The 24,556-nt window shown below is 38.6% G+C and overlaps 1 protein-coding gene and 1 non-coding gene across 2 annotated transcripts in view; both read left to right on the top strand.

The window, feature by feature from the left end:
- Positions 1-24,556, top strand: part of LOC149262823 (callose synthase 5-like) — an 82,994-nt gene that overhangs the window by 54,764 nt on the left and 3,674 nt on the right. The window contains exons 22-35 of the mRNA XM_089425310.1: positions 20,270-20,392; positions 20,527-20,621; positions 20,776-20,860; positions 20,948-21,108; positions 21,379-21,502; positions 21,600-21,694; positions 21,838-21,976; positions 22,207-22,358; positions 23,003-23,112; positions 23,220-23,345; positions 23,466-23,534; positions 23,623-23,812; positions 24,168-24,279; positions 24,412-24,531. Coding sequence (XP_089281436.1) covers positions 20,270-20,392; positions 20,527-20,621; positions 20,776-20,860; positions 20,948-21,108; positions 21,379-21,502; positions 21,600-21,694; positions 21,838-21,976; positions 22,207-22,358; positions 23,003-23,112; positions 23,220-23,345; positions 23,466-23,534; positions 23,623-23,812; positions 24,168-24,279; positions 24,412-24,531 — 1,701 coding nt within the window. The remainder of the gene's footprint in view (positions 1-20,269; positions 20,393-20,526; positions 20,622-20,775; positions 20,861-20,947; positions 21,109-21,378; positions 21,503-21,599; positions 21,695-21,837; positions 21,977-22,206; positions 22,359-23,002; positions 23,113-23,219; positions 23,346-23,465; positions 23,535-23,622; positions 23,813-24,167; positions 24,280-24,411; positions 24,532-24,556) is intronic.
- Positions 23,463-23,540, top strand: LOC149262824 (small nucleolar RNA J33). The gene has a single exon (XR_016261407.1). It is a non-coding gene; the product is annotated as a small nucleolar RNA J33 (small nucleolar RNA).

Below are 24,556 nucleotides of genomic sequence, written 5' to 3'. Positions count from 1 at the left end.
AGGGTAAGGCAGCGAATTTTTTTTCCTAGTGAATAATTGACAAGGATGACAACCACTAACATATTTGTGAACATCTACAATGATAGTAGGTCAATAATAACATACTCTAAGGATATTATGGGATGTTGTTTTCGCTCCATAATAACCCTCGTAAAATCTTGCATGGAATTTTGTCATGAGTTTCTTGGCCTCTACTTCATCAACACATCTAAGGATGAAGCCATCTGGATTCCTTCAACCTAATTTGTCTTGGATGATGCAATATTTAGAAGCCTTTAACCTTAATGACCTTCTTTTGTGACCAACTAAATGACTTGGGCAAGTAAGGTTTTGTAAATCCCCATACCAATCCAATTGTTCCAACCTCTAAATTTTTGTAGAAACTTTCGGTTTTGATGAGGCATTCTGGAAAACCATTCCCAAGGCCCTTTCATTTCCCTCAGTGAGCATTTGAGCCAAGCCTTGACCTTTGGTCAACTTGGTGGGTCTAATTTCGAAATCATATTCGTGTATCTTCGTTACCCACCTAACCCTAGCACCTAAGCAATCTGTTTGTGTCAAAAGATGACTTACCACTAAATGTGGAACAAAAGCTATGATCTTTAATTACTCCACATACACTCTGAAATGCTTAAGTGACTTTACTAATGCATAGGCTTTCTTTTCCATGATATGATACTTCAATTTTGAACTCGTTCATGAATGCAATTGGCTGCTCTTGATCCTCATCATTTTTCTGAAGTAGAACTCTTGCATTGATGTCTTCAGTTTTAAAGGAAAACACAAGGAGACCTTTGGAATAATTTGGACTTACTAGCACAGGATCTTTCACAATTCATCCCTTTATATCTTTGAAAGCTTTTTTCCCTTTGTCACCCAACTCAAATCTCACATCTTTATATATTTGTGTGTGTAATTTTAAATCTTTTAAATTTATTTGTATAGTTAAAATTTATAAATTTAGGAGTGCATGGAGAGGCTTCACCATTTCTGCAAAATAAAGAATAAATCTTCTGATAAAGTTAATCTTTCCCAGGAAATCTTGGATAGCCTTTATATTATGGGGAAGGGGGTCTTTTCTATAGCTTCTACTCTTTCCAGATCAATCCTTACCCCATCCTTTGATATTATGTGACCCAACAATTTTCCTTAAGTTACTCCTAATATTGACTTTGTTGGGTTTAGAGAGATGCCATATTCCTGACATCTGTCAAAAATTTGCCTAAGATGATGTATGTGTGCTGATCCATCCTTTGAGAAAATTGTTAAATCACCTTGGTAGATCTCAATGATCTTTCCAATCAAAAACTTAAAAAGGCATAGTCCATAGCCCTCTGAAATGTAGCCACAACATTTGACAAGCCAAAAGGCATCCTCAAATATTCAAAGGTCCCCGATGGTGTGGTAAATGTAGTCTTATGATGATTCCCCTTTTTAACCATGACTTGGTTATATCCTGAAAACCCATCTAAGAGTGACATAATTCCAGACCCTGTGACCTTTTGAAGCAAAGTCTCCATGTTTGGCAAAGGGTAATTGTCTTTTTTGTATGCCAAGTTTAGATTCCTGAAATTAACACATAGTATGATGGATACATTCTTTTACAACCACCAAGTTGGAACACCATGTAGAGTGCCTAGTTTGGGCTATGATCCTCGTTGTTAACATTTTTTGGAGCTCCTTTTGTACCAAAGAGGCTAGCTTAGGATTAATTTGTCTTAACTTCTGCCTAAAAGGCTTGGCATTCTCACCCTTGAGAGGTATGGTGTGTTGGATCACATCTTCTCTATAAGCCTTTAGCTCATCATATGTGAAAGCCAACACATCTCCATACTTTTTAGCAATTTAACCAACTGATTTCTCTCTTCCTCAGTTGTTTCTTTTCCAATCTTTATCATCTTGGGATCTTGTTCAGTCCCAATTTTTACGTCAACGTGATCACCTGGTTCAGTTTTATTTTCACTATTCTTCTTTTGTCCATCATGTCTATCAAAGAGTTTCTCCAATGCAATGAGTCCCCTAGGGGTGGGGCTTATCTCGGCTTCATCACAATCCTTATACTCACACCCATCTTCTTTGTAACCAACTTGAAAGCTTGATAACTCATGCATGTCATTTATGAACCTTATTGCTTGTTTGTCATCATTGAAAACCCGCCAATGATCGATATTGTCAGGTACGAAGCCCTAAATATTATTTCCATTTTTATTTTTTCTTTTGTCAACTCCTATGTAAGTTGAAGTGTAGATGCAACAAAGGCCAATTCATTTGCCTTGTTGTTTTTGTCTCTAGGTACTGCTTCAATGTTCAAGGCATCAAAATAATCGATGGTGTCCTACACAACCTTTTTTTACCTTTTAATCCTTTCACTCTTATATGAAAATTGATCTTTTACTTGAAGAATAATTAAGTTTGAATCACTATTAATGTTCAACAATTTAATCTTTAAGTCTTTAGCTATTTCTAAGCCCAATAAAAGTGTGCCATATTCAGCCACATTATTTGTGGCATCAAAGTCTAATCTCAATGCAAACTTGAAGATGTGCCCAAGGGGGAGATATGAGAATAATTCCCGCACCTTTCCCATACTTTGAATGTGCTCCATCAAAATACATATGCCAAATTCCATTACCCTTCTTCTCCTCAACTTTGTCTTCCAAAGGTGCTAAAGAGTTAGACAACTTTGCATAACCACCCAATTCATTTGACTCATAGACTATTTCATTGTTAGTCTCCTTGGGGTTTCAACAAGGTATTTCCTTTCCAACTCTCTAAGCCTAACCATGGTGTTATCAATGCTAGGAATGGTAGCATATGACAGAAGCCTCCCCAATGCATCTGGCACATCTATCACAACAATGTACATGGTGATCATGATGTCTGGTTAAGCTGAAAAATGCACTTGAAGTCCTTGATTAGCCCATATACTTCAATTTTCTTGGAGTGTTGAGATTAGTAGAGCTTGGGAGGTACTCCAAGCCCTAGGGTTCGGGGTTTGGAGGAATGAGCACCACAAACGTGCGTTGTGGGCTTAGAACCCAAGCTTGGGGTTTTGTACCCAAAGGTGTGGAGCCAAAACCATGAAGATTTTTATTGGTTTGACTCTTGGAGATGGAAGAGGACTCTTTGAGAAGAAAGAGGCAACTTTAAGCACCAAGATCGGAGCTCTAGAAACAAAGATACTTTTTTTTTATATATTTTTGTTAGGGTAGTAGCACATAAGACAAGTCGACATAGCTTAGTTATGTGCCCTCAGGGCTGCGTTGAGGCTCAAGTGAAGTGTATAAATAAGGAATGCGTTGGAGCTCATTAGGCACATCTAAGGAACATCAAATCATAAGATTTTACTTATGTTTTGGGTTGTAGATCAGGGGTAGACCTCAGTGAAGGAGAAGAAGTCTTGTTTTGGCATCTTTTATGACTGTTTGAGGGCCACATAGATCAGGAGCAACATCTAAGTTATTGTGGACAAGTTCTGGGCTTTTTGATGTATTTTGTGTGTGGGAAAACCTCTATTTGTAGGCTGCATCCTCTGTAATCATTGGAGATAGGGTTGATCCTTGTACCCTAGCTTGGGAAGGTGTCGTGAGGCCTAAAACAGGGCTGGTGTTACTCTAAGAAGGTAGCAAGTAGGAGAAGAAGCAAGAAGGAAGGGAGTCACAGCTGTGGAGAAGGTTTTGGGAGGAGAAATAAGGTGTTGAAATAGGCTGACATCAACCCTAACCAGGCCGAAACCTAAAGCAGGAAGGACAAACCTAGAACAAGGTATGTATTGATGTGTATAAGGTTGATTTGTTGCTAGAGGATAGGTCCAGATTGGACAAGACTTGGTTGGGTGTCTCAAGGTTGTTGGAAGGTAGCAAGTAGGTGCTCAAAGGAGCCCTAAGTATAGTCTCTTGAAGGACAAAGAAGACTGCTAGGAGAGGCAGATTTGTGTATGCTCAGGATTGACCCTTGAAGGACAAAGAAAGGAGGTCAAGGGAGCAAAATGGAGCTGAATAGATGGCTAAGAATAGTGCTAGATTGGAGGTATTAACTCGGCCCTCCATAAGATAATTTCTTCCTCAAAAGAACTTGATTGCTCCAATAACTTGTCCTTTAAAGTAATAAACTCAACCTCCACAAAGATCTTTGGCTTCTACAACAATTCGACCTATATAAAATAGATAGACCAGCCTCCAAGATGAAGAACATAGCTTTAAAGAATTCAGCCTCTAACTAGAGATTTTGGCCTAAGTTGAAGGTGAATTTGGGCTACCAAATGATGATGAACTCATCTTGCAAAGACGAAAAACAAACTCGGCCTCTAGAGTGTTCATCTAGGCCTACAAATAAGTGGTGACTCGACTTGCTCTACATTAATAAACTCAACTTGCAACTTGGCCTTCCAATGATCTACAAATAATAAACTCAACCTCCTAAGGAAATCATGCCTCCCACATAAGAACTCGGCTACAAGAACTCAACCCTTAGAGGAGAATGGGGGTTGTCATGGGACCCCTCGAATTATGGTGGTCGAAACAGGAAGGTCAACTTTTGAATGGCATAAATTTTGCATACAGACTCCGTGTCAGACTAGGAGGTAACTCCTCAAATGTAATTGTATTATTCATTCAGGTTATTCATTATTATATAAAGAGGGAGTGACTATTCAGTTCATCTCCCGATGACTCTCCATTTCCTCTATTATTTATTTACACTAATTACAGGTGTTCACCCAATCCCTATGATTAGGTGTCAACATCCCCCCCCTTAATATGAAGGGATGTTGGTGAGTCCAAGCATCATTCTGAATCTTTCAAGCTTTTCTCTTCCAAGCGCTTTGGTGAAGATGTCTGCAATCTGCTCATTAGTGGAACAATGGCGAAGATGGATTGTTTTGGCCTCAACACGATGTTGAATCAAATGATATTTTGTATTGATGTGCTTCGTTCGATCATGGAACTTTGGGTTCTTGGCCAACTTTATTGCTGAGGTATTGTCAATCATGAGTGGAGTCGATTGTACTTGTTTTACCTGCAAATCTTCAAGAATTTTTCTGAGCCACACTATTTCTTTTGTTGCCTTGGCTGTTGCCACATATTCTTCCTCTATTGTGGAATCTGCTAGAACTGATTGTTTGCGTGATCTCCAGGACACAACTCCTGATCCAAGACTCATAGCATAACCTGAAGTAGATACCCCAGTTTCTTTATCTCCATCGAAGTCTGAATCAGAGTATCCAATCAAGCTGAAGTCGCCCACCTGTGTATACTTGATTCCAAAGTCTTGAGTTCCCTTCAAGTACTTTAGAACTTTTTTTGTAGCAGACCAATGTCCCTCACAAGGCTTTTGCATAAACCTGGAGAGGATTCCAACAACAAACGAAATGTCTGGTCTAATAGTAGTTAGGTAGTAGAGACTTCCTACAAGCTGTCTATACTTTGTTGCATCCTCAAATTCTTTTCCTTCAATGGACGTGAGCTTTAAGTTTTGTTCCATTAGAGTAGTCGAAGGATTGCATTCACTCATGCCAAACCTGTTCAACAAATCTCCAATGTAATTTTTTTGAGAAAGGAATATGGACTTCGGATGTTGAGTTACTTCAATACCAAGATAGTAATGAACATAGCCCAAATCAGTCATTTCAAAACCTTTCCTCAATTCCTTCTTTATGGATGCAATGTAGCTCTCATTGTTCCCTGTCATCAAAAGATCTACATATACCACAAGATATACAATTGTTTTGCCAACCTTCTTGACAAACAAAGTTGCATCATCAAGATCATAATGTTTGAAATTGAGTTTCAGAAGATGCTCAGTTATTTTTTCATACCAGGCTCGCGGTGCTTGTTTGAGGCCATACAAGGATTTCACAAGTTTGCATACTTTATGTTCATGTCCTTTCACAGCAAATCCTTCAGGCTAGGACATAAAAACATTCTCTTTTAGATCTCCATTCAAGAAAGCCATTTTTACATCCATTTGATGGACTTTCCAACCGTTCTGAGCTGCTAGGGCAAAGAGTGTCCGGATGGTAGCCCATTTTGCTATGGGGGCAAAAGTCTCCTCATAATTGACCCCTTCCTTCTGTGCAAAACCTTTTTCCACAAGCCTGGCTTTGTGCTTGTCAAGTGAGCCATCAACTTCATACTTGTTCTTGTAGACCCACTTGCAGCCAATTGGTTTGGTTCCCAATGGAGGATCAACTAGCTTCCACGTGCCATTCTTTATCAAGGCATCATACTCCTTTTGCATTGCTTCTTTCCATTCATCATGAGAAGCAACTTTTTTGAAGGATGTTCGTTCAAAATCTGTAGATAAATTCAATTCACAATCATAAGAAACATCCATATCAACAAGTGAATCAGAGTCATCTACATCACCTCCATTTTACCGTTTTGAATTTCTAGTCTTCCAATCTCATCAGGATGAACACTTTCAAGTGTCTTTGTCAGCCACTTTGGGGGGCCTTTCTGAGATGGTCCAGGCTGCTCCTTTGATTGAGTTGGGACTGAATCAAGATTGAGTCTCCCAATTTTTTCAATCACATCACTCAAAGTATTATCCATTGTTGGAGTTTCTTGTGGGGGAGAGAGTGTTTCAAAAGAAGATTCCACAAGTTGATCTAGTATAGGAATCCCCCCTTCAAGATGTGGAATCTGATTATCAAATTCTTGAAATGATTTTGCATTTACGAATCTATCTAAGCTATCAAGTTGCCGCTCAACAACATTGTCAGTTTTGGATGATTCAAGAAAGATTACATCTTTAGATACAACAAACTTTTTATTGAATTCATCATAGAGGTAGTATGCTTTGGAGGTGTTTGAATACCCCGGGAAGATACACTTATGACATCTTGCACCAAGTTTTTTTCTATGTACCTTTGGTATCAAGGCATAACATGTGGAACCAAAGACCCTGAGATGCTTTACGAAAGGAATGTATACATACCACATTTCATAAGGAGTCTTCTTTCTAATAGCATTAGATGGACATCTATTCTTTACATATACAACACATAGAACTGCATCAACCCAAAACATCAATTTTTAATTTTTGTAAAACATCATGGAGCACACCATATTTAAGATTGTCCCATTCATTCTTTCAGCGACTCCCTTCTGTTGGGGATTATAAGGCACAATTGTTTGATGTTTGATCCCATGTTGGCAAGATAGTTTTCAAATTCATTTGAAGTGTATTCTTTTCCATTGTCAATGCGAATAGAGCCAATATGAGATTGTGCATCATTTTCAATCCATGTATGAAAGTTCTTGAATGTTTGAAAAGCATCATATTTGTTCTTCAATAAATAAACCCAACACATTCTAGTGTAGTCATCAATAAATGTCATCATATATTTATTTCCATTTGCAGAAGGAACATGCATTGGACCACATAAATCTGAATGAATGAGTTCTAGTTTTCTATGTGCTCTGGAATGTGAATCATGAAAAGACTGTTTGCTATGCTTTCCTAGAATGCAAGCATCACATTGCTTAAGTTTCCTAGGAATTGTAGGCAAACCAGTAACACCATTTTTCTTCAACAAGCGGCGGCTGTCATTGTTCAAGTGTCCAAATCTAGCATGCTATAATAAACTTGATGGAAATGTACCTTCTTCATAATGAGAATTGTATGAGAGGTTTTTGCATTGTGCAGCTTGAGAAGCCTTTCTTCTTCTATCCCGGTCATGACAAGTGAGTGGTCTGATGCTTTTCTACCTCAAGCTTTCCATCAAACATATGAATGGAGTGTCCTTGCTGGCAGATGTGGACCAAGGACAACAAGTTTCTCTTCAACTATGGGAGATATAGAACATGATGTAGAAGAAAGTCTGGAAGACTAGGCAATTTAATCCTGATTGTGCCAAGACCTGATGGCTTGAGTTTTGATTTGTCTGCAAAGTATACTGCTCCATCAACATTGTCAGTAAATTCTTCAAAAAAATCTCTTCTAAAAGTCATGTGGCAAGTTGCTCCTGAATCAAGCAACCAATCATTTTTCCAAGAAGCAAGTGAAGCATTAAATAAGTCTTCATTTACTCCAATATTAGAGTGTGCCACAACATAGTTCAGGTGCTTTACCTTTCTCCTTGTCATTAGTTTTACCTTTAGGTTGGTTTCTTTCCTCCTCAATTCTGTCCCAAGGCAACTTGCATGTGGATGCATCATGTGATCCATCTCTTTTGCAGCATATGCAATGCAAATCTGACTTTTCTCCTTGAGAGTGTCCCCCCTGCCTTTGAAATTTCTTCCTCTTCCTCTTCAACCACCTCTTCCTCTGGAAGAATCTTGAGAAAGATTCTTTTTTCTATGTGCAAGGCACACAACCTCTTCACAAGACTGAGGAGTTGTCTTCTTCCCAAAAGCTTTCTCTCTTTCAGCAAATTTTTTCACAAGGGAGAGTCAAAGGTAACATCTTTGAGGTTTCCATTTGCTTGCAATGAGTCAAGATAATTTGAGCAAGTGGGATAAAGTGCCTTGAGAAAAGCTATCAGAGGAATATCCAGTTCAACATTAGTGACTTTGATATCATGCATAATAGATTTTACTTCTGATGTAAGAGCAAGAGGATCATCATTTTGTAATTCCAGGGTGAACAATTTAATCATGAGTTGAACAACTTCAAGTGTAGAGTGTGAGTCATAAAGTTCGTTCAGTTTTTGTAAGGCTTCGAAAGCATTTGAAAATGGCGAAATATGGCGACTCACCTCTTCATTTACTGATGCTGAAATCAATGCATAAGCCTTGCTATTCTTATTTTCCCGAATGGCGAATTCCTTGTCTGAGGTAGGCTGTTCTGGCTCTTTGTCTCCGTTTCCAACACACACTCCTTTCCACATCTCATTAAAAATGAGAGTGTGTTTGATTTTCCGCAACCATTCTAGATAGTTCTCCTTCCCGATGAGAACCACTCCCACAATAGATATCAATGAATGCATTGTAAAATATTTGTACTGTAAAAAATACTTTTGGTGGAAAAAAATGTAGTTCTGGTGGTTAGAATGCAAAAAAAAAAAATGTAATCTGATATTTATGGGACAGAGGTATACCAACGAGGTATGGCAGCGTTAACCTCTATATGGAGAGGAATTAATGGGACAACGTGGAGGCACAGAAATTAATAGGACAGCGTGGAGGTGATAGCGCAACAATTAATACAACAGTCAATCATAATATGACACAATAACCAGGGAGGTGGAAACAAAATTGTTGGATTTTCAATGCATTTGATAAAATGTATTCAAAGGGGGTTGGTGAGAGGAATCTTGCTGAAGCTCCAAGAGGTGTATACCATACGTTATTGTAACGGGGACTGGGAGGCGCATACCATACGTTGTATGATTGTTGTAGGTGTATGACTGGGTGCCCACTGCACCAACGTAATCAACTGGGAGTGTGGTTCACTGTATATGAGTGTGGGAGCAAGCGTGGTATGGGAGCGTGGTTCACTGTGTATCAGCGCGAGAACAAGTGTAGTATGGTTAAGTGGAGCTGTATTAACAACCGCAACCTTATTAACACCGGAAATGCATTAACTGCAACTGTATTAACACTCGCAGATAACATGCGAAAAAAAAATGTGAATGGGAATGGAGTTGGGCAGTATGGGTGGTGTAACACAATACCCATAACCATGAACCAACATATAGTCATGCTAACAACATAGTGCTGCCAATGACACAACACACAGTCTAAAAAAGAGGAGTTGGCATACCGTTCACCTTGATATATCAACGAGCTCCACAGAATACCAACAAATATACCAGACAACTCCTTCGGCTTCAATGCACCAGCGTTTAATCTTTCACAGCTTTCACGCAGAGATTTGGGACACCAGGGTTATGCATTGCAGGACAGATTTTCTGTCAAAGGAGAGGGGCAGAGGACAGACTGCAAAAAAATGGCAAAAGGGAGTTACAAGGGCAAAAAGGGATGCCAAAAATGGAGCTGGCTCTGATACCATGTTAGACTAGGAGGTAACTCCTCAAATGTAATTGTATTATTCATTCAGGTTGTTCATTATTATATACAAGAGGGAGTGACTGTTCAGTTCATCTCCCGATGACTCTCCATTTTCTCTATTATTTATTTACACTAATTACAATTGTTCATCCAACCCCTATGATTAGGTGTCAACACTTCGATTAAGGCGTTTCTTGTGTTGTTCAAAGGGTCTTTGTGTGTAGAATACGAAAATATGGTGCACTCTAAAGGTGCAAGGTTTTACCGCCAAAAAATATTGTTTGATGCCTCAAAATGCTCCCTGAAGGTTTTAGACCCCAATTTGTTAAAATGGGTCCCATGAGTAAAAATGGTCCTATGAGCTGATTCCTCCACGTTTTCCACTCAAAGCATCAAGATTGATCATAAACAATATAATGATCTAATCCAGATCACACCCCCCCATTTTGAGAGTATTTTGGTCCCCAAAAGATTCAACTAAATGAGGTGACAAAATTTTCCATCCATCTTCTCTCAGGTTTAACATTTAGCCTTTCCTAGAACCTATCCTTTCAACCCCAACTGCCAAAGGTCACATTTCCCCTGTCTTATACTTCTGGACCCCTTCTGCAAAACTGTATCATCTACCAACTCTTACCGAGTATCTGGTGCCTAACCCTCTGCAAAAGGTAGGACCTATTCCTCTTCCTCATCTAGCATGGAAGGCTCATAGAGTTTCAAATTGTCTACATTCGCAATTGAGTAAATGCGCATGTATGGGGGTAGGATGAGTCAATAGATGTTATCTCCTACATTTTCCAGTATCTTAAAGGTCTCATACTGTAGATCCTTGATTTTCTTACCAAGATCATGTAGCCTCTTCTTGTTCAACTATAACTATACTATGTTTCCCACCTTGAACAACTTCTCTATTCTGTGTGGATCATACCTAGCCTTCTATTTTTCCTATTACTTCTGTATTTTCTCATGTACCTGTATATGGACTTGCCTGATTTTTTCTAAAAATATTTTTGCCCTTAAGGAACCCCCTATAAGATCTCCCTCGCTCCTCCTTGTTTCCCATGTGCAATATCCAAAGGTGAAGGTGGAAAATATCCAAAACAAGTTTCAAATGGAAACTTACCAGTAGATGTGTGGAATGCTCTGTTATAAGAGTGTTGTATATATACCATATTTTCATCCTAGGTCTTTGAATGCTTTTGATTGTAACCCCTCAAAAGTTGCACCAAAGTCTTGTTGACTACTTTTGTTTGCCCATATGTCTGTGGATGAAATGTTGTAGACCTCTTCAACTTCATGTCCTTCTTCTCCCACAGTGTAGTCCAAAATGCACTAAGAAATCTTGTGTCCCTATTGGAAACGATGCTCCTTGGGATTGCATAGTGCACCTAGACTTCTCCAAAGAACAAGTTTGCTACTTTTTACCGGCCATTATAGGAAATTTTGGCCTAAAAGTGGCCTCCTAAGGAAAAATAATAAAATAATGGTTAAAATAATAAAAATAAGAGTTATGAATTTTGGAGGGAAAAGAAAAAACTATTTTTTTTAATTGTATTTTTCCTTATCTCCTTATAGGTTTACTCAAATTTCAAATGTACAAACTCGTTGGATGTGGAATTAAATTCCACATCCAACAAGTATCCATTATGCATACTTTTGAGAAGACCCACATTGATAAAAATTGAAGATACATTAAAAAACGTTTTTAACACTCTTTTTTAATGTATCTTTAATTTTTATCAACGCGTGTCTTCTCAAAAGTATGCATAATGGGTACTTGTTGGATGTGAAATTTAATTTTGTATCCAAAAAGTGTCTACACTTGAAATTTGAGTAAACCTAGAGGGAGATGAACCAACAGTACAATTAAAAAGAGTAGTTTTATTCTTTTCCCTCCAAAATATTCACATGTATCTCATTTTAAAATTAAAAGGATTTTGATTGGTTTACATATTATGACATGAAAATTACATGAAAATTTCATTCACACTTTTAAGTTAAAATTTCCTCTAATGTGATGGTCTTTTTACAGGGCATCAAAACACATCATGTTGAACTTATCAACTACCATGAACAAGTAGTCATGTCCCTTCTTGGTTGTTGGTACACCTACAAATTCCATGGAAATTCTTTCCCAAGGATGAGTGGGTACATGTTAGGATGATATAAATCGTGTTTCAGTTACTAGACTTGTTGGTACAAGAAAGCATGCGTCCTCTTATGAACTTAGCTACTTGTTCTTGCATCTTGGGCCAATACAGATACCACTGCAAGTCGGCCATTGTTTTTCCTACACCAAAGTGCCAAGTAACCTTGGAGGTGTGAGCCTTTGTGATAAGCTACAATTGCTCACCTTTAGAAACATATAACTTATCTAGCCTGTAGAGTAACTTAGCCTGGAGATGGTAGTCAACATTGTTGTCACCATCATGCACATGACTTTGGATTTGCAACTGTTGAAACACCTCCTTGAAGTCTTCATCCTCTAAAGATGCATCTTTGTATGCATCGTGGGTGAATAGATCCATGTGCATTAAAGTTACCAAAGCTATGATCTTTGATGTGGGTGCCTTGAAAGCATGTTGGCCAACTTGTTTGTGTTTCCCTTGTATTTGATCACTAAATGAAACTGTTGTAGAAACCCCATCATTTGTAATGCCTGATCTGTTGTAGCTTACTTTGGACCTACAAGTGCTGTAGTGGCTCATGATCTGTGTGGATTTCAGTTTCTTTTCCCATCAAATAGTGTTTCCACTTTTTCACAGCTTGCACTAGAGCATAGAGCTCCTTGTTGTAGGTAGGGTAGTTAAGAAGTCACCCATGAAATACTTCAAAATGGTAGCATACAAGCCTTCCTCTCTGCATTAAGACCACTCCCATAGCATACCCACTTGCATTTGTCTCCACTTTGAAGGGTTGTTGCAAGTCTAGTGATGCCAAAATCAGTGCTTGATTAATATTCTTCTTTAGCTCTTCAAAGGCCTTTTGTTGACCCTTTCTTCACTGAAAACTCTTGCCACTTGTTATGGCGCAGATTGGTGTTGCTACTATTGAAAATGAAGCTATGAATTTCCTTAGGTATTATGTCATCCCTTTGAAACTCCTAACCTTAGAAACAGTAGTAGGCACTGACCATTTCATGATGGTCTCCATCTTGGCGAGATTTGTCTTAAGCTCTCCTCCACCTATCACATACCTCAAATACACCAAATATTGTTGTGCAAAATCACACTTCTTGAGGTTTGCTAGTAGTTGGTGCTTCTTTAATGTCTCTAACATTTGCATCAGATGTGAGATGTGCTCCTCCTAGATAGCACTATATACCATTATATCATCCAAATAGACAATAACAAATGAATCTATAAAAGAGTGCATTATATCATTCATTAACCTCATAAATGTAGCTAGTGCATTACAAAGGCCAAATGGCATGACTAACCACTCATACAAACCTTGCCTGGTTTTGGAAGGCGACCTTCTAGGTATATTCTTCTCTCACTTGACTGTGGTAATATCCAAACATTAAGTCTAGCTTGGTGAAGTATTTCACTTGTTGTAACTAATCCAACAGATCATCTATATGGGCAAGGGGTACCTGTTCTTGAGCGTAATTTTGTTCAATGCCTTGTAATCTATACACATCGCCAAATACCATCCTTCTTTAGCACAATGATGATGGGTGACCCACATGGTGATGTACTCGGTTGAATGACTCCTTGTTCAGTAGTTTTTGCAACTATTTTTTTCCCTCACTTGCTTCTACAATAGATTGCTTGTATAGCCCAATGTTTGGTAAGACAAATGCTAGATCTTGTGCTCCACTTCCCTCTTGGGTGGTAGCCCTTTAGGCTCTTGTAACACATCCCTATATTCTTATACCAACTCTTCTATTTGTTGTTTCTTTTTCCTAGTACACCCCTCCAGGGATTCTTTTGCTCTTACGAACTCTTTCACACACTATATTTCTCTTCAAAACAGTGAAACATGCTTCTTTCTAGAACTGATCAGTTTCTTGGCTTGGTTGGCACTTACTAGCGAAATTTTCAACTAGCCTTTGTGTGCATTGATGGTGAACAATTTTCCATCCTTGATGAGCCGATACTAGTTGGCTTTTGATAAAAACATAGTTTATTACCTAAATGGCTCTCCAAGTGAGATACCTGGAGAGTGTATAAACACTCATACACACACAATACACAATTATTCAATTAGGAGAACAACCTAGTACATATAGGCTTTCTCACAATCAGGGTGGTTTCAACCACTCCCTAGATAGTAGGATCTGAGACCTAATATAGAGTCTCAATCCTATCATCATCATAACAGTAATCTAACTTTAGCTTTCTCCATTAATTCCAACACTCCTGCTTAATGGAGAAAGGGTACTAAACAATAACATATGCCTGCTAGTCTAAGTCTCAGCTAGGCTTACAATTAAAACATGAAACAACTTGGTAACAAAGGTTTTCATTTTTGTCTTCTTGCAGCAGAGCCCATACTTGTTCATCTTGAGTCGAGGCTTCATCTTTACTTTCCTCGCCATGAGGTAGTGATGTACCTTCACCTCATATCTTCCCCAGTGATGGAAAGCTTTAATTTCTATTCTCGCCCTTCTCAAGATTGTGACAGGCTGGATAGGAGAATTTTCCCTCTCACTATTTCTGGTGTCAACCATCTGAAAGTAACCTATAATGTCTTCATCATTCATTGATGTAATGTCTGCACACACAAAAATATTAATGAGATCATCACAATTTAAATTTAAATTCTCTCAAGCTTTGTCTTCTTCTGCCATGTCTTTGCAATCAGCTTCATGTGGCTCATCCAATTGATCTCCAACACTTTGTTCTTTTTCACACCCTTCTTGAAGATCAGCTCGTGAATCTTGCACAACAGACTGTGCTTCTTGATTCTCGTGGTCATCAACAGAACCACATTTTTCTGAAATTTCTTCTGACTTGAACATACTACCCATGCTAATTCCAAATGCGAACATGAGAAAATCATCATCATTAGAATCAAAAATATCTAAAAATATAGACATGTTTTTAAAGTCCGGCTTATCTCTCTTCAAGATTTCTTTTCTACTCCACACGGTCCTCGAGCTCCAACAACCCCGTTACCACGCAGGCGGGAAACTTCTCCCTTTGGCAGCTCTTCAGTTGTAGAACTTTCTAGACTGTGGCTTTTGTGCTATGAAGGTGTTAGTGCCCTCGTCTCTGGCGACGAGCAACTACACGACCTCTCACAAGCTAGAAACGTTCTCAATATCTAATTCTAATGCACATATTTCTGAAGATGGGTTCAAATCAGCAAGAACTTTCACATTTTCATTGTGGCATATAATAATTTAGAAGAAAATTTTCCCATTTGGTTTTCAGATCTCCACAACCTGCACCTTCTAGGTTACTCAAAACAATAAAATTTCCAAGATAAATCTACTGGCAACAATACCTGATCGTTGCTATCCAAATGTTCCCCTTATATCAAATAATAACTCATTCAAATAATGAAAGCCCTTCAATTAAAAGAACTCAATTTTTTTTAATTAAAGCTTTAAAAAAAAAACCTTTAATTATCTGACCACCGCAATTAAGGGACCACCACAAGAAGTAAAAAAAATGGCACATTCAGTTTTCACCAACCAAATTCACCAAGACGGCCAATTTGTTCGATTTTCCCGATTAAACGCAGGTCCAACGGGCTTCCTCCAATCACGCGGCCTCCTGAATGTTGCTGCAACCTACTCCTTGCAGCTCTGCTGGCGTTACTTTGACAGCTCTCCACGCAACTACCTCCTTTTCAATGCAGATCCAACGCCCTCTGCTTCCACACAGGATCCAGCGCCCTTCTCCACGCAGCCAAACGACAGAGCCTCCTTGGCTTCAATGGCAATTTTTCATTGTTGTTGATCTCCTCACAGCCAGCCAAGACGCAGAGAACAAAAACCAGCCTCCTCTATTCTGTCGGCCTGGGTTGGTTTGAATCCTTCTGTCCAAACTAATCCCTCTTGGTGGGAGACTCTTGTATGCGGCCTAAGTGCAATCCTCACCAGCATACATACACAGCCACCACGCAGCTACCAGGTAGCCCTCACAGCCACCGATTCCTTAACGGTTGCGTTTATGACAACCAACCCGCAGTGGATCCACTCCAATCCACCAGGTCTCCATGGCAGTCCGCTGGTCAATGACCTCCACCACACGGCCTGTCCACTCCAATGCACGCAGACAGTGACTCCAGTTTCTGGTAGGATTCATGTCTGCCATACACCCGCACTTGTGCCTCCGTCCATGAATTCGAGGGTAAACCACATAAATAAAATCAAAGCAAAAACTAGTTGTAAGACAAATGCAGCTTCGACGAAGGAGGAGAGGTCTTTTGCTATGGGGGATACGACAGGGTTCATGGGAATCATGATTTACAAATGGTTGACATGGGTTCTCTTGTTGTTTTCATGTCTGCTCCTTTCCAGAATTTTCACGCTTGCACAACTTAGAGACATAAGGCGTGCATATCATCAATGGACGTCGGATCCCACCTCTTCCAGATTGATCGTGCCAGAGGCGGGTGTTAGAGTGGCTTCTTCCTCCCGGAGCAGAAACAGATTCCTATCTGCGCAGGCACAAGTGTTTACCACACCTTTTAATGTTTGTCTACACGCTGCTTCCACGCAGCTCACACCTCCAGGCATCCAACGAGGCCTCCTCAGACGGCAGCGGGACTTAGAGGATCGACACGATTTATCACCACGGGTTCGCGAAGTTCTTTGCGAGTGTACACAAGTTAGCTGTGACGAACCATAAAATGAAAATGTATGGAAGAGCTATAGTGGATCGGTGCGATTGGCCCTCCAAACCACACGACGACGTTGCCTTAGTCACGCCTTTCAAATCCTCTACAGCGTACATGTCCCTCTGTCTTATAGCTCTGATACCATGATAAAAATAGAGTTTATTACCTAAATGGCTCTCCAGGTGAGATACCTGAAGAGTGTATAAACACTCATACACACACAATACACAATTATTCAATCAGGAGAACAACCTAGTACATATAGGCTTTCTCACAATTAGGGTGGTTTCAACCACTCCCTAGATAGTAGGATTTGAGACCTAAGATAGAGTCTCAATTCTATCATCATCATAGCAGTAATCTAACTTTAGCTTTCACCATTAATTCCAATAGCTCTTTGCATGAATATTGCATCCAGCATGTACATGTAGGGACTTCCAAACACCACTCCACATACATCAAGAGGAACTACATCTAGTTCTACTTCATATATAAAATCAGCACTAATCGCAAATCTAATTTTGCACTATTTTGTTACCTTCATTTTTGCATCCTTATTTACCCATCCCAATGGATATGGGATTGGATTTCCTGTATAGCCCAATGTTTGGCAATGAGGATTCTGACAAAAGCTAAATCTCTTGTTCCACTTCCCTCTTGGGTGGTATCCCTTAAGGCTCTTGGAACACATCCCTATATGCTTATAGCAATTCTTCTAGTTGTTGTTTCTATTTCTTAGTACACCCCTCCAGGGATTCCTTTGCTCTTACTAACTCTTTCACACCCCGAATTTCTCTTAAAAATAGTAAAACATACTTCTTGCTAGAACTGATCAGTTTCTTGGTTTGGTTGGCACTTACTAGTGAGATTTTCAACTAGCCTTTGTGTGCATTGATGGTGAACGATTTTCCATCTTTGATGAGCTAATACTAGTTGTCTCTTTGCACGAATATTGTATCCATCATGTACATGTAGGGACTTCCAAACACCATTCCACATACATCAAGAGGAACTACATTTAGTTCTACTTCATATATAAATCAACACTAATAGAAAATCTAATTTTTCACTATTTTGTACCTTAATTTTTGCATCCTTATGTACCCATCCCAATGGATATGGGATTGGATGATCAAGAACTTCCAACCCCAATTTTTTTACCATATCTATGCAATGAGATTCACCTATGATCTTGAGTCAAACAAAGCGTCAATTTTTTTTCTTTTCACCTGTATCTTTATAAGGAAGGGCCTGATATTTTCATTCTCTTCCTATTGCTGAAGGCTACTCAAATTCACCTCCTTCTGTACCAATGTATAGATGATCTTTTCATCCACGTCTGAGTTGCTTTCAACCTAGTTTCTTGAGTTAGTGGCCATGAGATTCCTTTTCTTATTATATTTCTCTTTGTTCTTTAAGTTAAGATTCAGATGCAACTTCTAGCACTTCTCCTTTGTATGACCATCAATGCTATAGTGGTTGCTAGGATCTTTGCATTGGTGTGTTGTAACTGTCGTCTTTTTATCTTTTCCCTCTTTTCACTTCTTCTTCCCCTCCTCTGAAGCATCCTGGTGCTCCTTTTTCTTTGATCCACTTGATTCCCCTTTCTTCAAGCTTACGTTCTCCAACTATTGTGCTTGTACACAAGTCTCGTCCACCGATCTGGGCTTGAACAACATCACTTGCTTCCATAGATGGCTTTGTAGACCCCCGAACACTTGAGGAGTACATTTGGGGAGACACCCAACATTATGGCCATATTTCTATATTCTATGGTGTATTGTTGTACACTCTGCCCTTGCTTTTGTCTGAAGAAGTGCGCCACTAAATCCACTAGTCCTCTACATATCTGATAGGGTAAAATTGTGACTTTATGAGGGTTTTAAATTCCTCCCACTTAGTCACTCGAGGATCTCCCTTCAACCTCAAGGTCTCTATGTGGCTTTCCCACCAAGTCAGGGCATGGCCCCCTAATTTTAGTCTCACAAATGAAATCTTTTGTTCTTCCTCTACGTCATGAACACTAAATTAAAATTTTAATTGTTGCAACCAACTATTTAGCTTCAGAGCATCGATTTCACCTTGGTATAGCTTGAATAGGGACTCTAAATGATTTATGTCACTCAAAACGGGTTGATCTTTTTCACGTCCTTTATTTGGTCCGTTCTCTATTTTTTCTCGATCTATTGATCTACCCTATAATCAAACCTTTGCGTTAGAACTCACTTCTTATCCAAATAGCCCAAGCTTATTGGACAAGGCCACCATGAGGAGATTCACGTTATGGTTTATATTTGCAACTTGTGCTTCCATTCACAAAACCTCTCCTCTGTAGGATTATGAGGATTATTCACAGATTTATCAAGCATAACGAGGGTTTTATGACTTTTGGTTTAGTTGATCTAAATTGCCTTCAAATCTCCACAATATAACCAAAGAAACTTGGCTTTGATACGTATATGATTTGCAAATTGTCATGGATATTCCACTAAACAGTTTGTGACAACAAATATGATAAAATTATACTTAAAAATCCAAAATCTAAGCTACGAGCATGCCTTGATGGATTAGGGACATTTGGGTACCCAAGGGAGGATCCTCAGCTAACTAAGAACCCATCTTGTATATGAGGCCCTAGAGAGATCCTAATTAGCACGGGAGAGACCCAAATGGGTTGGTCAATGCACCTACCGTAGCAAAACATGCCCACCAATGAGGGGAAAAGGTGAATTTGGACCCCATGATAGCAACTTAGAAACCACAATCACACATCTAGATCAAATAAGGGCACTTGGAAGGGGGCTTCAGCACATTGTGAGCCAGTTCTAAGATGGATACGAGGACCTTGGTGTTGTCCTAGGGTATCTCTTGTGTAGCTAATCCACCATGGAAACCCAGCACATCAACAATATCCAGTGAGATATGTGTATGGTCAGTACAACGTGCAGAAACCATACACTTTACAGCTATTTGGCCGTTACAGATTAATGCATATTTGCATAAGAAAGATAAATGCTTTGCAAAACAGGTTGAGTTAATTTTTGCAGCATCCTTTTGACCTTGTTGGGAGCACTAGGCCCTGGATTGTGTACCTCTTTTAGTCCTCATCTGCTTCAGAATATTTTTGATCCTTGGACTAGATCATTTAGACCAGCATCGTGGAACAACCTGCCTGAAAGAGGCCATTCCTTGTACTTCGCATTTCTTAAAAGAAGTGAAGATTTAAACCCTATACCTCCTGGATCGAATCAGCAACTAGCTCTGTAGCATCATGCCTTTACAATTCACTCAGTATCTAGCCATCCCATTATCTTTGGCAACAACTTTTGTTATTATTATTCCCTTAGCATATCGACAATTTAACATCTATTCTTGTTACAATGCCATGAAAAAATACCAAACTTGTGATGAAGAATAAACATATCTTATTTGTAACTTTCAACAAGAAAATTATCAGGTAATTTTCTGGGTTTTGTAGAAGAATTTCAATGTACATCTCTCAGTTATCTTCTTGACCACAGATTCGGACTCTGAGCATGTTGAGATCAAGGTTTCACTCTTTACCTGGTGCTTTCAATGCTAATTTAGTGCCATCTGAAAGGCCACTACGTAAAGGATTTTCTCTTGCTCGGCGTTTTGAAGAGGTTAAGCAAATTGTCACACTTCCTCCCAATTTTTTGCATTGAAAATCACTTTGAATTTTATCAAAATATTGTCTTTCAACAACACTTTCTACTAAATTGATTGTAAATCTTATATATCCACTGTTGCCGTTCAGGTTTCTCCAAGCAGGAGGACAGAAGCTGCCAAGTTTGCACAACTGTGGAATGAAGTTATTTCTAGTTTTCGTGAGGAAGACCTCATAAGCAACAGGCAATAAAATTTGATTACTGGATAAGAGATAACAATATATAATTTTTACATATCAGCTTATAAAAGTTTTCCATACGCATATCCTGCTTATACTTTCCAAAGTCCATATAGATCTTCTGTGCAATTAATGTTGAGGTAGTTCACATGCATGCAGAGAAATGGATCTTTTACTTGTTCCATATTCATCAGATCCAAGCCTGAAGCTAATACAATGGCCACCATTTTTACTTGCGAGCAAGGTTCTTAGTCCGTTAATTATAAATTACTTTATTTAAAAAGATATGTTTGCCTCATTCCTGAAAACGTGCAATCTGCTGAACATGCAGATTCCAATAGCATTGGATATGGCAGCTCAATTTAAAGCTAAAGATGCAGATCTCTGGAAACGGATATGTGCTGATGAGTACATGAAATGTGCAGTTCTTGAATGTTATGAATCATTCAAACATGTTTTGAGGGTACTAATTGTTGGTGTAAATGAGAAAAGGTAAGGGTTATAGGAAGACAGTTTAAATACAAGTCATATTTTCAGTTTAATTGGCTTGAGGAGAACAGCTGTGAACATTATTTCTTCGATCTTAATTCCGCTTCATGATTCGCATACGTGTTTTCTGTCCATATTGGTTGATTTGTTTTTATGAGAAGAATTCTCTGCTTCTATCGCAAGATTGCATTAGGGAACTGAAATATCTTAAGGTTTATAAATTAAAACTCAGTTGAAAATTTGGGGTGTCTAATGTTTCCTTATTTTTAATAGGATAACAGAAATAATAATAAAGGAAGTTGAGGCTAATATATCAAAGAATGCACTTTTAGCCAACTTCAGAATGAGCGCTTTGCCCATAATCTATAGGAAATTTGTGGAGCTTGTAGAAATATTGGTAAGTTTAGCTTGAAAGCACCTCCACTTTTATGTTTTTTTTTACACATCTTGCATATTCTCTTTGCAGGGATATCTAAAACAACTGTGTAATGCAGAAGACAGGTGAAGAATCGATGCGTGACAATGTGGTATTGCTACTTCAAGATTTGCTAGAAGTGGTGACACGTGATATGATGGTTAATGAGATTAGGTGAGAAGTGACGTCATTGGTTTGTTGTGGAAAGTGGACAAAAAAAATTCTCATCTAATCCACTAGATGCATATGTAGCAAACTTAAAGTTGAGCTTGCAATCAGAATTTTTTCTAAAGTTTTTTATTTCTTGCTCCTGTTAGAGAACTTCTGGAGTCTGGCCAGAATGGAAGTGATGACTTCATTCATTCACCCCAGACAAATAGACAGCTGTTTGCTGTTACAGAACCCAAACCTGCTGTTGTCTTTCCACCACCAGCAACAGCCCCGTGGATTGAGCAGGTGTGTAATTTTTGTCTCATAAGAATTACTGCTGTATTTAACTTTCATTCGGGGGTATCTGAGGAAAATTTTCTAGTGCAAATTACATTTCTGTGTTATGCCACAAGTATTTTGGCTTTAGTTGCTGTTAACGGTGAAGAAATTTTCCATCTGTGAAATGCCACACATTCTAATTGCACTTTAATGATATGCCACAACAGTGCTAATTGCATTTTTGTGACATGCTACAGGTAAAAAGACTTCACTTGCTTTTGACAGTGAAGGAATCTGCTATGGATGTACCTATGAATCTAGAAGCAAGAAGACGAATAGCATTTTTCACAAACTCATTATTTATGGATATGCCATGCGCACCTACAGTGCGAAAAATGCTTTCTTTCAGGTTTGTATATCTTTATTTTTCCATTAACAACATTGTTGTAATTTGTTGATACATTAAAAAAACTCCAATTTCCATATAAACTACCCATTTTCTATTTCTATCTTGCTGGACATACATGCATGCATATAGGGTGGATTGATCTACTTTTTCTAATGAAATCATTGTGGGGAAACTCAAGGGATGTTTCCCCACATTCTTGGATGGCATCGCTAGTAAAACTGTCATCGTAGACCAGTGTGCCTAACCCAGGGGGATTTGAATCACGTACCTTCTGGTACAGAACTAGCTAAATGCCCAGCAACATTGGCAACAATCAGTTGAGTTGACTCCTTGTGCTTGGATGGATTGAACTTATGTTAGAACTGTCAGCAAGTTGTTCTGTATTTTTAAGAGGACTGAGTTAACCCACTTCATTGTTTGACTTCCACAGTGCAGTGTTTTTGACACACATACAATTCTTGCTGTAGAACATATAATGAGACGTAAATGAGCAGTGAACATAGAGGATTATCAATTTTGACACACATGCTTGCACACTTAGAATTGAATTTAAGAATAAGTTGTGTTGGATCGTCTCATAGACCGGAAAATTATTTAGTGATATTGCTGATATATTTCCATTCTCATTATTTCTATTTTTACAGTGTTCTTACTCCATACTATAGTGAGGAAACTGTTTATTCAAAAAATGATCTTGAACTTGAAAATGAAGATGGAGTTTCAATTATCTTTTATTTGCAAAAGATTTATCCAGGTTTGTTGATGCCTTGGCTAGTTATTCTATATTATTTGACATTATTTCGCAATTCACACTATTGGCTATGCCTGGATTAAATTGATATAATGTCTTGTTTTAAGTAGATGAATGGAATAACTTAATGGAGCGTTTAAGTTGTAAAAGGGAAGGCGAAGTATGGGGAAGTGAAGAGAATGTGCTTCATCTTCGCCATTGGGCTTCACAAAGAGGTCAAACACTTTCCAGAACAGGTAATATCGTGTCCTAATGTTTCCCCAATTTATTTCGTCAATTTTGATTCAATGAAGTATTATAAATTAGCTTGATTTGGATTTTAAATTTTGGTAAATCACATAACTGAATTTTTGCAGTACGAGGCATGATGTATTATAGAAGGGCGCTAAAGCTTCAAGCTTTTCTTGATATGGCTACTGAAAATGGTGATGTTCACTCCTTGAATTACTTTTCAAGAGAAATACACAATGTGGTAGATTCCAGGCATAACCATTGATTTTCAACTTCTTTCAGAGATTTTAGAAGGTTACAAGGCAGTTGCCTTTCCAACTGAGGAGGATAAGAAGAGCCAGAGGTCATTATGGGCTCAGCTGGAGGCTGTAGCTGACATGAAGTTCACTTATGTTGCTGCTTGCCAGGACTATGGTATCCAAAAACAAAATGGCGACCGTCGAGCTACTGATATTTTGAATCTTATGGTTAAGTATGTATTATGTATCATATTAATCATATATAATGTTTCCTGCAAACATAGTCAGGGACTGCTGTTCATTTTTTTCCAAAGGATAATCTCATGGGGAAACCTGAGGAATGCTTCCCCACATTTGTGAATGGAATACATACTAAACTTGTTGGCGTAGATTACCACACCTCACCTAAAGGGATTTGAACTGGGCACTTGCTGGTATGGAACTAGTGAAATTTCCAGCAACATTGGTGACAACCAGTTAACCAGTTAGACTGTGCACTATGCAGTAACTGCTGTTATGCCAAATATATTCTCTCTTTAATTTGTCATTGGTGTATCTGTTAACTTCAAGCACATGTTCTCTATTCAGCAATCCCTCGTTACGTGTGGCATATATTGATGAGGTTGAAGAGAGGGGAAAGGACAAAGTTAGCAAGGTTTATTATTCCGTCTTGGTTAAAGCTGTTAATTATCTGGATCAGGTATATCATCCACAATACCTTTATTGGCTTTAGACTTTAAAGGTTGACAAGACTCTGGAGATTACTTTGACAATTGAATATCTTGTCATTATCTTTATAGCTTTTGGGTATCTTACAATCTCCCAAATACAGGAAATATATCGTATTAAACTTCCAGGACCTGCGAAAATTGGTGAGGGGAAACCAGAAAATCAGAACCATGCCATTATTTTTACACGTGGAGAAGCACTGCAAACTATTGATATGAATCAGGTGGTTAATTTGTGTAAGTTTCAAT

The sequence above is a fragment of the Pinus tabuliformis genome, chromosome 6 (genome assembly GCF_031772625.1).
Source record: "Pinus tabuliformis cultivar Carrire ecotype Pingquan chromosome 6, CPIR1, whole genome shotgun sequence".
NCBI classification, from domain to species: domain Eukaryota; kingdom Viridiplantae; phylum Streptophyta; class Pinopsida; order Pinales; family Pinaceae; genus Pinus; species Pinus tabuliformis.
This window is presented reverse-complemented; position numbering and strand designations above follow the sequence as displayed.